This window comes from Octopus bimaculoides, chromosome 6 (assembly GCF_046866305.1).
Source record: "Octopus bimaculoides isolate indiv1 chromosome 6, ASM4686630v1, whole genome shotgun sequence".
In the NCBI taxonomy this organism is placed as follows: Eukaryota; Metazoa; Mollusca; class Cephalopoda; order Octopoda; family Octopodidae; genus Octopus; species Octopus bimaculoides.
In genome coordinates, this window is record NC_142933.1 from 41,046,539 (window position 1) to 41,064,680 (window position 18,142).

The 18,142-nt window shown below is 34.1% G+C and overlaps 1 protein-coding gene across 6 annotated transcripts in view; it reads left to right on the top strand.

The window, feature by feature from the left end:
- The window catches only part of LOC106884336 (voltage-dependent T-type calcium channel subunit alpha-1G), a 1,091,242-nt gene that overhangs the window by 510,474 nt on the left and 562,626 nt on the right, over positions 1-18,142 (top strand). For all 6 annotated transcript variants that reach the window (XM_089353777.1, XM_089353782.1, XM_089353780.1 and 3 more), the window contains one exon: positions 9,209-9,380. In XM_089353777.1, the coding sequence (XP_089209903.1) occupies positions 9,209-9,380 (172 nt within the window). The remainder of the gene's footprint in view (positions 1-9,208; positions 9,381-18,142) is intronic.

An 18,142-nucleotide genomic window follows, 5' to 3' on the forward strand; every position in this document is an offset into this window, starting at 1 on the left:
GCCACGCAGTGGGACTGAACCCGGAACCATGTGGTTGGTTAGCAAACTACTTACCACACAGCCACTCCTGTGCCTATATACTTTTTTACTTGTTTCTGTCTAAATATTGGTTTCCAATGTTGGCACAAGTCCAGCAATTTCAGGGAGAGGGGTAAGTCGATTATATCAACTCCAGTGTTTCACTGGTACTTAATTTATTGACCCTGAAAGGATGAAGGCAAAGTTGATCTCAGCAGAATTTGAACTCAGAATGTAAAGATGGATGAAATGCCGCTAAACATTTCACCCAGGGTGATAATAATTCTGCCAGCTCACCACCTTTTTCCTCTGTAACTGTTACTATGTACTGCCTCCACAAGATCCTATCAGAAACAAATGTCTTTAAACTTTCCTGCTGGATTCTCAAGCATGACTATCTGAGATTATGGATATTATCCAAACATCTCATTCATGATGTACCCCTAGGTCTCTTGCTAGTTGGCCTGGCTTAAAGAATCTATCTTGCAGTCCTTTCCTGCAGCATTCTAACCATGTATCTGTGGTACCTGAGCTGTAATCTTCCAATACAGAGAAGTAGCAGCTCAGTCTGGAGAGAATCCCTATCTCTAAGCTACATACCCTGTCAAGTAACATTATTTCAAAGCTCCTTCAGAGAAACTCCATTTTCTTCAAAGGATTGAACTTATACACTTCATTTTATTCATACTCAAATGCCTTTTATCTACTAATCTTTATTTTATGGAAGGTCCTAATACTTTTAGCTACATATTTTTAGGCATGTTTCTGTAGACCCAGCATACATCAGTTTAGCTTATTTTTATACGCCTTATCTTTCTTAATAATTAAGAGGGATGGGCTAAAGCTCTTCCCTATTTTCAGTGATGACTAACAGTAATATGGAATGCTTCAAAGACACAACTTTAAGGTAGGGTACTTCTAAATTTCACAGTTTAAATACAGATACTCATATAATTTAGTTCACTTGTAGCATAGGGAGATGGTTGAGGTTTACTGGTGCATTACATAGCCTAGTGGTTAGGACGTGTGTTCAATTCTTGGACAAAGTAACACATTGTGTCCTTCAGCAAGGTACTTTATTTCACATTGTCCCAGTTTGCTCAGCTGAAATCAATACCTGCTGAGTGCTGATACAGTTCTCTCTCCTTCCAGCAGCAACATTCTTCCACTCCTGATTCAGAAGTGGAAGGATCAAGAAGATGCTTATTTCTGCTCATGACAACACCAGCACCTAAAACAATTACCAAAAGCATGATATGAAATTACCAAATCAATCAGGGTTCTAAGTGAAGACTGTAGTTTTTCTTTTGTATTTATGCATGCTTGTGTGTACAAATGAAATGTAAAGTTCCCAAGCTGCATTGCACTCTATCCATCACGGTGAGTAGAGACTTTGAATAAGAAGTGGTACAACTTATGCCTTATGGTACAGTGAGACAGTTTTACTCTATTTTTGCATTTACAAAACAATGAAATATCACAAAAGATTTGAAGATAAAAGACCATAGCCAAGGGAGTGGAAACACAAATGACAGGTGATAATCTTTTCTACTATAGACACAAGGCCTGAAATTTAGGGGAGGGGGATAATCGATTACATTGACCCCTGTGTTTAATTTATTGACCCCCGAAAGGATGAAAGGCAAAGTCAACCTCAATGTAATTTGAACTCACAATGCTGTGACAGGCGAAATACCACTAAGCATTTTGTCCAGTATGCTAACAATTCTGCCAGCTTGCCACCTTAGATAACAGCTAATAATGGCAAGACTAATAAATACTGAGATATGAGATTGGTTCAACTTGTGGTAGTACTAGAGGAAAAGAACATAAAATGATGTGGCAATGACTTTTTTTTATGTATGTTGATATATATATATAAATTTAAATAAGTAGGGTGAAAAATTGAATATTAATTTGATTAATATCAATTTAAAACCAGTGGCCGGGCATATTGAAAAAATCTGAAGATTCAGAAAAATTATATTGCATACATATAAGAGGGATGACCACTAAGTGGACATCCATTATGCTAGAAGTAGGTAGGTTGATTACATCAACCCCAATGCTCAGCCGATACTAATTTTATCAACCAGCAGACCAGATATGGTGTGTTTCTCTGTTTCAGTCTTAGACTCTGTTGCACATTATGTGTTGAAATATTTAGTTGTTTCAGGTGCAATTTTAGCTTTCAAGGCATCGTTTTATCTTGGTTGCTATCCGGCCTCTTTTGGTAGTGATGACTGCTGCTGCAGCAGCAGGTAATATGGCATAGTTTGAAACAGGCTAACTGCAATTTCCCTGAGATATATTTTAGGGTTTTGACATCCTAACATTAAGTTTGGTGAAGATAGATAAATGATAGAGTGGTGTTTTATTTTTATGTACATTTTGAAATTGTGTAGGTGAGATGAGCAGGAAATTGATTTTAGCATCTTATTCTAAACATGTTTATAAACACATTTTAATGACAGACTAAAATATGATGCAAAAATTCATGAGTCATAGGCAATGTGTGAACTGAAACAGTAAACATTAAGTATATGTGTTTGCCTTCCAGCCATATGGTTCTGGGTTCAGTGGCACCTTGGGCAAGTGTCTTCTAGTACAACCTCAGGCCAATCAAAGTGTGTTGTGTGTGTGTGTGTTGGGAATGTGCTTGCTTGTGTCTCTTTGTCTTGACATCTTGTGATAGTTGGAGCTAGCAAAATTATTAATATGCCAGGCAAAATATTTAGTGGCATTTCATCTGTCTTTATGTTCTGAGTTCAAATTCTACTGAGGCCGACTTTACCTGTCATTTTTTTCAGGGTTGATAAAATAAGTACCAGCTGAGAACTTGGGGTTGATGTAATCAACTTACCTCATCCCCTCAAATTTCTGGCCTTGTGCCAAAATTTGAAACCAATATGTGGTTGAGCCTGTCCAACAGAAATCCTTAGACTTAGATGATTTATGCATAGAGGTTATAGTTTGTTATTTCTAGCATTTAACATACTGGTGGTAATAATAATATACCTTACAAGATGCTATTGTGGTTTCTTTATATGTTTATTTTGTTGGAGGCACCCAGAAAAATTGTATGACATAAAAGAAATGCAAGGGCCCTTACTAGAGTAAACTTCAATCATACAGGATTATTTGATACAGATTGAATGCTTCACAGCACTGAACTGAGCTTTGGTGCAACTAAATTTTGTTGCCAGTTAAATTCCTGGAGGATGGTACTAGATTAACAATTAGTAATACTCTTTCTCAGTATTCCTGCTTGATTTCTAGAACATTTTAAAGTTCATGGGGAAAACCACATCCACTTTCACAGCAGCTTTTCTTGAGGCAGTGCTTTTCAACTAATTATATGCATAAATGTTAATCTTAAGAAAATAAGAATTTATAATTTTATTTTAATCTTTTTTGGGTGGTGGGTATTTGATAGCTTTACAAAGATACTTGCTTCTCTCACCATGAACTTTGAGCAGTCAAAAGAGAAAGTAAGGGTTTTATCAAATAGGCCTTTGTTTGAAATTTAGTTTTGTTGCTTAAGAATAATACAGAAAGAAAAATTGTTTAAAAGACATTTTCATTTATTTCATCTGTAAAACCATTACTAATTCCTTCTCATTCATTTTCTCAAATGTAATTTAAATACTTCTTCATATGAGAAATTATGATAATTAGTTCTGTATTTTAATTTCTAAATTTCTAATTTAAGCACAAGTTCAGAAATTTTAGAGAAAAAATCAATCAATTATAATAACCCCCAGTATATGACTGCTATTTACTTTATGGAACCACAGAGACTAGTTTTTTATGATATATTTCCAGCATTAAATTTCTTTCCACCTGTCTTAGAGGGCCTTGAAAAGGTCATAGACACTGTCCTTCATCTTACTAGTCCCAGAGGCTCTGAAAAATGTCATGGCCATCTTACAAAATCATGTTAAGGAAATAAAATCTAACTTCAAATCTTATTGAAATCCAGTTAAAAGATTTCCCCATCTTTTCCTGCGAGAAATCCTATTGGTATAAAGCTTAGTATTAAAGGAGGATATATAGCTTGCTTTCCAGCCTTTGGTTCAGCCCCCAGAGCATGTCACCTTGTCTTCTACTAACAGCTCGATCTCACCAAAGCTTTGTGAATGAGTCTGATAGATGGAAATTGAAACAAGCTTATTGTGCATGTATGTGTGTGTATATATTTCTGCTTAAAAATATTTATAAGATCTGCAGTAGAGTTTGTTTTTCAAGACTTGTACTCTTATAAGATCTCATGACAGTATTTATTAATTGAAGAGATTGCCTTCTTCTGTAAAGAAGTGGCAATCATCATATACACATACACACATACATATACACACACACATATATATATATGCATATATTGATATACATCAATTGCGCTGGTATGGACATGTGGTGAGAATGGATGAGGATAGCTGCGTGAAAAAGTGCCACACCCTAACAGTTGAGGGAACCCGTGGAAGAGGTAGGCCCAGGAAGACCTGGGCTGAAGTGGTGAGGCAAGACCTTCATACATTGGGCCTCACCGAGGCGATGACTACTGACCGAGACCTTTGGAAATGTGCTGTGCGTGAGAAGACCCAGCAAGCCAAGTAAGATCGTTGCCAGTGCCCCTGGACTGGTTCTTGTGCGGGTGGCACATACGATGCACCATTTTGAGCATGGCCATTGCCAGTACCGCGTGACTGGCCTTCGTGCAGGTGGCACGTAAAAGCACCTACTACACTCTCTGAGTGGTTGGCATTAGGAAGGGCATCCAGATGTAGAAACTCTGCCAAATTTAGATTGGAGCCTGGTGTTGCCATCCGGTTTCACCAGTCCTCAGTCAAGTCGTCCAACCCATGCTAGCATGGAAAGCGGACGTTAAACGATGATGATGATGATGATGATGATGATATATATATATATATTGATGTATGTGAAGGTGCAATTGTCCAATGATTAGGGCAGTGGACGCCCGGTTGTGGGATTGCGGTTTTGATTCCAGACCGGGCGTTGTGAGAATTTATTGAGCAAAAACACCTAAAGCTCCACGTGACTTCGGTAGGGGGGGGGGCAGCTCTGCTGTACTCTTTCACCACAACTTTCTCTCACTCTTACTTCCTGTTTCTGTTGTACCTGTATTTCAAAGAGCCAGCCTTGTCACACACTGTGTCACGTTGAATCTCCCTGAGAACTACATTAAGGGTACACATGTTTGTGGTGTACTCAGTCACTTACACATTAATTTCACGAGCAGGCTGTTCCGTTGATCGGATCAACTAGAATCCTCATCGTCATTACTGACTGAGTGCCACAACGATATTGATATATGTAAATATATATATATATATATATATATATATATATATATATATATATACTTATTAAAAATATACATATATGTATTTGTATATATCTACATATTGTGTGTATATATGTATATGTGGATGTGAGTGTGTGTATGTTTTTGTCTCCTTGTCTTGACATATCATGTAAATAAGCATCATTATCATACAACCAGCATCATTTACTTCCAATATTCTGCAAAAACATGTTTGCCTATGAGGAAATATTACCTTGCTTGGAATCAGGTGAGGGTTGGTGACAGTAAAGGCATTGAGCCATAGAAATCTGCCTCAATAAACTCTGTCTGATTCATGCAAGCATGGAAATGTGAACATTAAAAGGATAATGATAAATCACCAGGCCATCACACAGAATAATGAAAATCAAAACAATGATAAACATATTCAGTCTTAATATATGTTTATATATATACATACATATGTGTGTGTGTGTGTGTGTGTATGTATATGTATACATACACATATATATATACCTACATACAGACATATATATATATATAAATACATATATATACATATATACTTGTCTCCCCACACCCCAACACCACCACCCCATACACACCCACTCTACCCATCACCACACCCATCACATCAGACCACCACACCACACCACTCCACATCACACCACCCCATGCACACTAGCACTGACCACTTCCCAGCACCCACACCATCATCCACACACCTAGACATGCACACATGCACACGTCAAGGTCACCAGCCCCTATCCACACTCACATACATGCTCTCACATACACATGCACACACACCTTCGTTTTGGGATCACCACTACTTTATTATCGCCCCTTCCTCCTAGCTCTCCTGTCTGACCACCTCTGTCCAACATTCGGCATGATTGGTCGCTACCCACTAAATCGTTTTTATTTTTTCTCTCTGTTTATTTGTGTTCCTTTCTGTTGAAGAGTGTAGGCTCGAAACATAAAAGACTTTCTCACTTCCCAAGCATTAAACTAATACATTTGTTTGTTGGTTTCACACCCGTCTTCGCCTTTTGTTTTGTTTGTTTTTTGTAAATTCCAACTATATATATATATATATATATATATATGGTGCTTGTCTACTCCTTATGCAGAGTCTGACCACCTCTTGTACTTACGCTTTAGATCTATCATGGCATCTGATGTGGTTTTTTTAAACCAATGTATTGAAAAGGCACCCACATAGATTGCATTTCTGATTTGCGCCACCAAGAGCTGCAGTTAAGTTCTGATCTGTGTGGATCTTAAAATGTCTTTTGAGGCCTCCGTTAGATTTGCAGACCTTATGGCATACACGGTATTGAAAGGTGTGCACAGATATATAGGCAGAGTAGCTGTTGGAGGTTCGTTTTACAGGGGTCTGCAAATGAAATCTGAACCCAGCAAAAGAAATGCATGGTCTGTCACAAACTGTGCATGCCATCAAAGTGACACTGGGGTAAAATATATGAAGCCCATTATACTCATCATGACGACCCATCTAATAAGGGTACACCAGGCACATGCATCACAACCATATGTACACAACATGGTGATCTCATATCATGATAAACGGCACATGACCTTGTAGGTGGGGCCCAGGTCGAGTAGCCCATACCACTCAAAATGAGGGTTGTTTAAGGATGATGAACAAAACACTCATGTTTCCAGAGGTGAATTATCCAAACTCGAAACAATTCCTCTCAACACATGGCTATGATGCATCCCCACTACTACTGCTCGTGATCAGAGATGCACATATCATCAGCCAATAAGGGACATGCTCAACTGGTTAGGGTAAAAAATTGACAAGCAAATCTGTGGTATTGAGCAGAATATTTTCTGTAGCACATCTTTTTATACCAAGACAAAACAATGTACATAATAACACTTCCAATCAGTTAAGATCAGACGCCATGGGAGCCACTGCTTAGTACTGCATCAGGGCATTATTATTATTACCATAATCATCCTCATCATCCTCCTCCTCATCATCATCATCATCATCAAAGCGGCAAGTTGACAAAAGCATTTACATGCCAGGTAAGATGCTTAGCAGTATTTCAACCATCTTCACATTCTGAGTACAAATTCTGCCAAAGTCAACTTTGCCATTTGTGATTGATAAATTAAGTACTAGTTCAACACTGGGCTCAATGTACTCGACTATCCTCCTTCCTCCAAATTTCAGGCCTTGTGCCTATAACAGAAAAGATTATTATTATTATTATTATTACTATGCTTATGTTTTTTTATTATATAAATACACAGCATTTATAAAGATAGGGAGATCAGTGATATATTTATTTTTGTACATATAGAGAGATTTAGATATCTAAGAAGCATAACTTTTTATATATATATACATAAATATGTGTGTGTGTGTATAACCTTAATGTGTTTTTACTAACATTGTTCTTTGTATAGCCTATTTTATTTTGCATTAGAATTACATATTACCATTGTATGCGATTATATGGACATATATAGCTTCATTTTTAAGTAACTATTTGTGTTTTTCCTTATTCATTTTCAATATGTTTTATGAGGTTATAGAAATACTATTGTTATAAATTTAAATAAAAATATACATTGTATCCAACAATGCATGTGTATGTGTGTCTGTCTGTGCATTTATGTATGTATATGTGCACATATATGTATATGTGTGTACTTTTATTATCAATCTACATAAATGCATGTACCAATAATATATGTCTATAAATGCATACATATATATATAAATAAATATATATATATATATATGCACATGCACACACACACACTCACTCACGCACACACACACACACACATACATATATATATATATATATATATATACACACACATATACACTTTTCTTATAAATCTTCATAAATACATGTGTGATATCAAACAATGTGTGTGTGTGTGCATGTGTATGTGTATATGTGATTATTTATGTTAGTTATTTTATATAGTACAACAAGAATATAGTTATTGTGATATTAAAATAATATTCAGATATTCTTGTTATATCTAAATGTACACACTGATACATGTTGCTCTTTGTGTGTCAAAACCATATTTACTATAAGTCTTAAGTATGCATACACTAATTGTTATATATCTGCGAAAGCTGTACAGCAAATACACACACTCTCTCACATATATACACACTTATTCATTCCTGATTACACATAATTATGATGAGAGAAACAAAATACATACTTATTACTCATGTGTAAGTATATTATTTTGAATCTATACATACATAAGTATACACACAGACACACATATGCGCAAATACATACATACATATACATATATATATATATATATATATATATATATATATATATATATATATGCAATATATATATATACAGAATACATATATATATATGTATATATATATGTGTATACATGTGTGTGTACATATATATGTATGCATGCGTGTGTGTGTATATATATATATATATATATATATATATACACACAATATATATATATATATATATATATATATATATATATATATATATATATATATATATACACAATATATATATATATATATATATATACACACACACACACACATATATATAAACATATATATGTAATATGTATTCATGTGAATATATATAAAATATCGTTTTAAAATGTACAATTTCATCTGAAAAAATGTGCTTGCTATGTCAATATAAACACTCATGTTATTATCTAAATGTACATACTTGCATGTTGAATTAAGAAAAATTAAAAAAATATTACAATAACAAAGCATTTAGTATAAACGTTTTCTCTACGTTCCACTACACATATTTATTTTCTTTTTTTCTTCTTTTTTTCTTTGCTTTCCAGGTATGCGGATATTGGTAATGCTGTTGCTCGACACACTCCCCATGTTGGGAAATGTACTTCTGCTTTGTTTTTTTGTATTTTTTATTTTTGGAATAATTGGTGTACAGTTATGGGCTGGTGTGCTCCGAAATCGTTGTTTCTTAAACCTCAGTGCAAATATATCGGTTCCATCGTAAGTACTTTACTCTTTCATATCTATATTTTTCTTTCACAAAATTACTCTCTCTTTTCATTTTCATTTTGTTTGTCTCATCACGATTTTCTTTATTATTTTTGCCTTTAAATGTAGATCTTTATTATATTCTCAGAATACCACTGAAAAATATGCTTCAATTCCATTCCATTCACTGACACAATCAAATAAAATACAGGTACTGTGTGTGGTAAGAAGTTTGCTTCTCAACCACACGGTTCTGGGTCCAGTTTTACTCTGTTGCACCTTGGAGAAGTGTCTTCTATTATAACCTTGAACCAACCAAAGCCTCGTGAGTGGATATGATAGAAGGAATACACCATTTCGAGCGTGGCCGTTGCCAGTACCTCCTGACTGGCCTTCAGGCCGGTGACACGTAAAAATACCCACTACACTCTCGGAGTGGTTGCCGTTAGGAAGGACATCCAGCTGTAGAAACTCTGCCAAATCAGACTGGAGCCTGGTGTAGCCATCTGGTTCACCAGTCCTCAGTCAAATCGTCCAACCCATGCTAGCATGGGAAGCGGACGTTAAACGATGATGAAACTGAAAGAAGCCCATCATATATATATATATGTGCATATATCCATAGTATGGGGGTTAAGTTCACAGGTGATCTAAATGATTAGGTATGTTAGGCAAGTACTGTAACGAATTACCAGAGCTCCAAGGTTATAGCTGAGACAGTAGTTATGAAGCCATTGCAGATTTCCAATTCAGTGGATATATAATTGTTAAAGAGAACAACAAACATTAAGGCAAGGCAAACATCTCATTATTATAACTGGAATTTTTTTTTCCAATAATAATACTGTATACAACTTAAGATGTTTGCCTTGCCTTAATGTTTGTTGTTCTCTTTAACAATTATATGTATATATAAAGGGGTTGGACAAAATAATAGAAACACCTTAAAATTTCAAACAAATTTAGTTTAATATGGGGTAGGAGCACCTTTGGCAGTAATTACAGCTTTAATTCTACAAGGTATAGACTCGTACAAAGTTTGAATTATATCCAAAGGAATTTTTGTCCATTCTCCAGCTAAAACAGTCTCCATTTCTTATGTGATGATGGTGGAGGATATCGACTCCTTACTTGTTTTTCTATAATGCACCATAAATGTTCCATAATATTGAGATCTGGGGACTGTGGTGGCCAGATAAGATGTTCAACTTCACTAGAATGTTCCTCATGCCATTCAGTAACAAATTTAGATGTGTAAATTGGTGCATTATAATCTTGAAAGACTGCATTTCCCTCTGGAAACAGTTCCGCAACCATAGGATAAATTTGATGAGATAAATGACATATTAAGCAACACTAATAATAAATCAAAAACATAAAAATAAACAAGCTTTTGATAGTTTTATAGATATTTCAGAATTATGATGCTATGATGCTAGGTGTTCCCATTATTTTGTCCAACCCCTGTATATGTATATACATATGTGTGTATGTGTATATTTATATATATATATATAAAATAGAAAATGGAGAAATATTTGTGAACAACAACTGACTTACGTTAATTATTATTCATTAATTCAATACAAATAGACTGGATCCCATCTAACAACTGTTTCTGCTTCCAATGTTGTATGGTATTGTCAATGATATGATTTTTAGCATATATATATATATATATATATATATATACAAATTCATGTTTATCCTTGTCTTTACCTATAATTTATGAGCATAATATGCCCATGGTTAAACATAGGTAATATAACCTTATATGTAATGTACATAGACCAACAAATAGACAGTGAAACAGGTAACTAGATCAATTCTCATAAATATCATAAGTAAGATTATGAGACAAAGAGAAGACAAACAAGCAAGTAATACTCAGAGTCAGATAAGCAAACTCACATCCCTGAAAAATGTGTAGAAATATGAATAGTGAAAATAACAATCAAAGAAGTGTACAATGAAAGCAAGCTTCTTTTCAATTTCAATCCACTAAATTCACTAACAAGGCTTAGGTTAGTCCAGAGCTAAGAGTAAAAGACACATGGACAAGGTGCCTCATAGTGAATTCAAAACCACATGAGTTGCAAAACAAACATTTTAGCCACACTGTCATACCTGCACCCAGCTATACCAGCAATATCTTTTATCTTTTATCTTTCACTTGTTTCAGTCATTAGACTGCGGCCATGCTGGGGCACCATCTTGGGGAATTTTTAGTCAAATATATCGACCCCAGGACTTATGTTTTTTAAAAGCCTGGCACTTATTTTATTGGCCTCTTTTTGCCGAACCACTAAGTTATGGGGTTATAAACACACCAGCACCAGTTGTCAAGCGATGTAGTGGTGGTGGTGCGGGGTGCAAATACAGCCATAAAGACACACACATATAGATATATACATATATACATATATACAACCGGTTTCTTTCATTTTCCATCTACCAAATCTACTCACAAGGCTTTGGTTATCCCAAGACTATAATAGAAGACACTTGCCCAAGGTGCCAAGCAGTGGGACTGAATCCCCAAATTTGTGGTTGGGAATCAAGTTTCTTATCACACAGCCAAGCCTGTGCCTATGCATATATTTATACAAATTAATGTAGGAAAAATGTTTTAATAAATAGTTTGTACATATTTTCACATGTATTTGGTTTGATTTTCCACTTCAGTATTCACTTTTTTGGGTTTTCTTTTCATTTGTTTTTAATGCTTTTAAATGTTTGCTGAGACAGAAATAAAGTTGGATAAATCAACTGAAGTTAAGGTTTAGTTTTTATTTTTATTTTCCATCCATTTCTTTTTAAAAAAAAAACTGACATAAAGTTAAAAAATATGTAACTTGAATTGCTGGAAGTTGAAGTATGCCAGTACGTTGAACTGGCATCTGCACAAAAACATCAGCTGAAATCTCTCTCGATCCACACCTACTCAACATACTTGATAGGTAGGGTATGGATGGAATGAGATTTGGCTGCTATTTCTAGTAAACCTAGCAATCCACTTAGAGTCTCTGCCATTTAGTAGTTAAGTGTTATAAGTGTTATAAGAAGAATGTTTTGTCTGCTATATCACATAAGCTGATACACTTAGCTTGAGGAATAAGGAAACCATTAGTATTTCTGTTGTTTTACAATTTCTAATGTTTCTTTTGTTTCTGTAATTTTTTATAGGGCTTCCTCCTCCTAATCATCATCATCATCATTACCATCGTCACCACAATTATTGTCATCATTCTCATTATTTTCTTATCTAATTTTGTATATATTTAAGTGTATATATAAAGTACCCTCCCCAACAACTCTTTGTAAGTCCATGGAGAGGTATCAATGTAAATTAATGTTTTACTATTATAACAAGTATTCACGTCTTTTTTTATCTTTTCATCATGTTTGCAAACTGTTATATTTTGTATTACATCTTATTGGAGGACAGTGACTATTTTCTTTTAAATGATTTTCAAAATATTTTAGTTAATATTTTCCATCATCTTTACATAGTATATACACACACACACACACACATATATATATATGCATGGACACATCCAATCACATACACACACTAACATGAACAGACAAAGTGACAGGCTGATATTCAGGCAAACAGACTCACATGTTATACACATACCAACACTTATGCAGAAACACATACTAATAGAAGAAAAACAACATAAACATACACACATGAATTCACACATATACATACACATACATGCATGTGCACTTATGTTCACAAACACAAATTCAGAAAATTCTACATACATGCTTTCTTTTGCACATGGTCTCACACACACGTGTTCAAACGCACATGCACATGTACAACAAATGCAATCCCACACACATGCTGTACTATATGTTCACACACACAAGCTAGTGTACCCATATTCTCACATGTATGCACACACACACACACACACACATAGACATATCCATACATGTTTACAAACATATAAACATATATGCACACATATACTTGCACATACAATCTCACAGTCACATGTTCATACACACATGCTTAATCTCACATGCTCACACATGCACACACATACACACATGTGCATTAATAGATAACAAATGCAAAAGGAAGAAAATAACCATTTTTAAACTGATATATATTTTTTATTCAAGTTAGTAATATGAAATCTCTTCTTTAAAATCATTTCATATGACAAACACAGCAAAGATTTCTTTTTAAATTTAGAAATCAACTAGCTTCTATGAAAGATTATTTTACCACTTTTGGAAAAGATCCTGAATTATGATTTCTAATAATTCAGTTTTGAGACACAAAGTGTTTTCTTATTTGTTTTGTAAATGTTTGGCACAAAGCTACTTTCATTTCCTTTCTGTAGCATTCTCTATTTGGCCAGCAAAGCCATCTAGTTTTAGTGATTCTATCTTACATCTTGGGGTATTATCTGCAAAGATAAGCTCCTAGCAGGAAAAATAAATAATGAAATCTTTCTTGAAAATGTTCATTTATTTATTTGTTATTGAGAATTAGTTTATTGAGGAAGACAGTAAGAAAGAAAGGAATGTTTTACTTACATTTTTATTCTTGCATTTGTTTGATTTCATTTATATACCTTCAGGATGAATAATACTCCAACTTCCTCCATTGACAGTTTTAAGCAGTTTCATCTACATATATATATATATATATATATATATATATATACATATATATATATATATATATATATATACACACACACATATATATATACATATGGATATGTGTGTGTGTGTAATATTTGTAGATACTTTGTATCATTTTGTATACAAATATGTATATGTATGGATATCATAGACATATTTGTATACAAAATGCAATGGTGTTCTTACTGTTAACAAGTATTGTTATCTAAGCCAAAAAGAATGCTTTTGCAACAATTTCATCTTGTGTGTGTGTGTGTATGTGTGCGTGTTTGTGCGTGTGTGTGTAACCTTCACTTTTAACTACACAAATAGTTCTTCTGATATGTTAAAGCACATAAACACACAAATGCTTACATATGCACATACATGCACACACACACACACACACACACACACACACACACACACACACTCACTCACACACTTATATATGCATGTATGCCTGCATGTATGTATGTGCGTGTGTGTGTACTTACTTTACAATTCAAAGATTTTAGTAACATGCTCAAAACCATTCAGATCATAGATTATATGTAATGACTCAGTATTAATTTATTTTCTTCATATTTCCATATTTAGATGTATTTGAGCATGTCAGTGTATGTATGTGTTTGCGTTTGTATGTGTACGTACATATAAATATACTTATGTGTATGTGCGTGTATTTGTGCATGCATACATATATATATATATATATATATATATATATATATATATATGCACATATATATATATATATATATATATACATATATATATATATATATATATATATATATATATACAGGAGTCGTCTAAGAGACCATAAGTCAGGGAAAAGATGCACCTGCATATCTGTCAGTAGAGTGGGTATATTATCCAAAATTTATAGTATTAAATATTCATCACACCGCTAATCTTACCAATCAGTTTCGTGTAAAGAATACTATGGAGTGTTAGGTAACAATCTGATTATATAACTTTATGCTCATCAGGGTTAGCCAGTATGGAAGCAACCATTCTCCTCCGATATGACAAAGAATTTATATAGAGTAAGTAGTGACACTTACACACAGCTCCTTAAAAATGGCATTACACAGACATACAGGAGGGCTATGCCACAGGCATAGGATAGTATTAACCAGGATTCCAGAGTTATAGCATTTAAACTAGGCATAGAAGATAGGGAAAAAAAAGGGCCATATTCCCTTCCATATCAGCTAACTCTGATGAGTGTAAAGTTATACAATTGGATTGTTACCAAACACTCCACTGTATTTCCGTGAAACTGATTGGTAAGATTAACTGTGATGTATATTTAATACTATACATTTCAGATAAAATGTGTGTGTGTGTGTGTGTGTGTTTGTGTACGTGCGTGTGTGTATAGACACATATTCATCAATGCATGCAAGACATATATCCTAACTGTAGTAATTAGTTACATGACATTACAAATTGTACATCGGTTATTTAATTATTATAATATTGGCTTCAATTTAGTGATATATTTAGATTATTGCAAAAACCCTATAGTGTCTGGCCATATATCTCTATGAAAAATTTTTAATTAGTTTTATTTTCACTTTACCAGCATTATAAAAATGAGAATCCAAAAATAAGTGTTTGGTCACACAGCTACACATCTGCATATTACGTGTATAACTGTATATATACACACACATACACACACTTACACACACACACACACACTTACACACACACACACACACACACACACACACACACACACACACACACACACACACACACATGTATCTATCTATCTATCCATCTATTTATCTATCTATCTATCTATCTATCTATCTATCCATCTATTTATCTATCTATCTATCTATCTACCTATCTATCTATTTATCTATCTAGACACACATACAGGCAGATAGATATGTGTCATTGTGGTTTTGTTGCACAAGGCAATGCAGGTCTTGCCATCCATCCAAGAAAACACATAGTAAATGATCCACAAGCATTCAAGTAAACTGAGTCCTCAACTTGTTCTATTTGCCAAAAAGTTGCAAGGCACCAGCAGGCCTCAAGAGATATATTTGTGTCCATAGAATATGGTTTACCGCTTTATTTTACTGAACCCCCTCAATTGTTGTTCACAAGACAATCCATCATATATATACAGAAACTCTGCCAGATCAGATTGGAGCCTGGTGCAGCCATCTGGTTCAACAGTTCTCAGTCAAATCGTCCAACCCATGCCAGCATGGAAAGCGGACGTTAAACGATGATGATGATGATGATATAAATATATATACACATGTGTATATGCATGTATACATATAGATAGATCGCTATACATACATATATACATACATACATACATACATACGTACATGCATACATACAAACATACATACATACATATATATATATATATATATATATATATATATATATATATATATATATAACAAAAAGGATCAAAATTTCTTCCTGAGCCATAGACTCATAAAGCCAAATCTCTGCATTGTGTGGCATATATATTCCCGCAATGAACAGAGTGCTAGTCCATTGCTCTTCCTAATCACAAACATTTTAGTTACATCTTAGAACACATGCAAACACACACACACACCTTTATATTTGGTATTAGAAAAAGTTTCAGCCCCCAACAGCTGCTCTCATCATGCAAAGCTCAAATGAAATACTGCTGCCACTTCTAGGACAGCACTGTTACTAAACTTTAAACAATCTGAACTAAAATTCCCCAGAAGGTCATCTGATAGATTGACAGATATGCAGTCCCCATCTCTGTTTTGTCTTTTTTTTCATTGGTACTCCAGTAGCCTCTACTCTTCAGAGATAGCAGAACATACGTCATACCTTCACACAAATACTTTAGAATCTTTCATCCTCTCATCATCCATATTTTACCTACCATCTACCACCAGTCCTTGCATTGATCACTTTGTCTAGTGGTTCCACCACAGAACGGTGCCCCATTTGGAATTTCCTCCCTCCCCTTGTTTTTCCTGCAACCATCAACTTGCACTTTGTTCAAGAGAAGCATTAACTGTATTAGCTGCACCAATGTTACAAGCCCTATGAAGGATACTGCTCCTTTGCCCTAGATGAAACCATAGTATAAAAAGTACACTCACACACACATAAACTATTTTCTATGGATTTGCTAGTAAGGCAGTGAATACTTGATATGTCAGGTTAACGACCAATCAGTTTATTGATTCAATAAGAAGGTTACAGCTGCCATTAGTCTGTATTTTCCCTTGGTTGGAACTCTTCCAGATATTTCAAAGCAAACAAACAAAAAGCACCTCTTTCCCCTGGTTTAAAGATCTTCCTTTTCTGATTTCATCTTCTGCTTTCCAAACATGTACAAATAGATTTATTTGTCTTCATAAATAGTTCACTAAACACAATATTGTTTTGTAATTAAACAAAGAAAATGATCTCACTTCTGCTTAGAAACTTTATCACATTTAATATCTTTTAAATTATACATTTGATTTACGTTTTAAACTTGAGAAAGCAATTGAGTGGTAATAAGTAGTAGAAATTAAAATATTATAACATAGTGTAAGCAAGAGAATTGCTTTCATTCATTTAGATATAGAATGCACATTATAAACAGAAAAAAAAAGCTGATAAAAGAAGGCGATATATTGGCTATAGAGCTAGTCTGTGATGGCATAGGAATAACTAACATAATGCCAGGAGTCCATCCATAGCATTGAAGAAAAGGATATTTGCTGCAGCTAAGATTGCATCTACAGACATCATTGGACTGATAATGCAGATACTTAATTGAATGCATCTTAACAGTCTGTAGTTATTCTTATCCAACACTCAAGAACAAATTTCAATAAAAGGAAAATGCTCTGGAATAGGAGTGAATGTAAGATGGTATTCTAATTTGAAACTACTCACTGATAAAATCTCTAAAATTTCATGTGAGAAAAAAATGGTTTAAATCCAAAGAACAAAACAGTATTTTAGTATAAGGTACATGACTATGACTTTGTTATATTAAAGATTTCTTATTTCTTTTAAGTACAGATACACTTCCATTTTCTTATGCATTTGTAATTTACACTGATACTAAAAAAAATTTCCTAATGAAAAGGTCA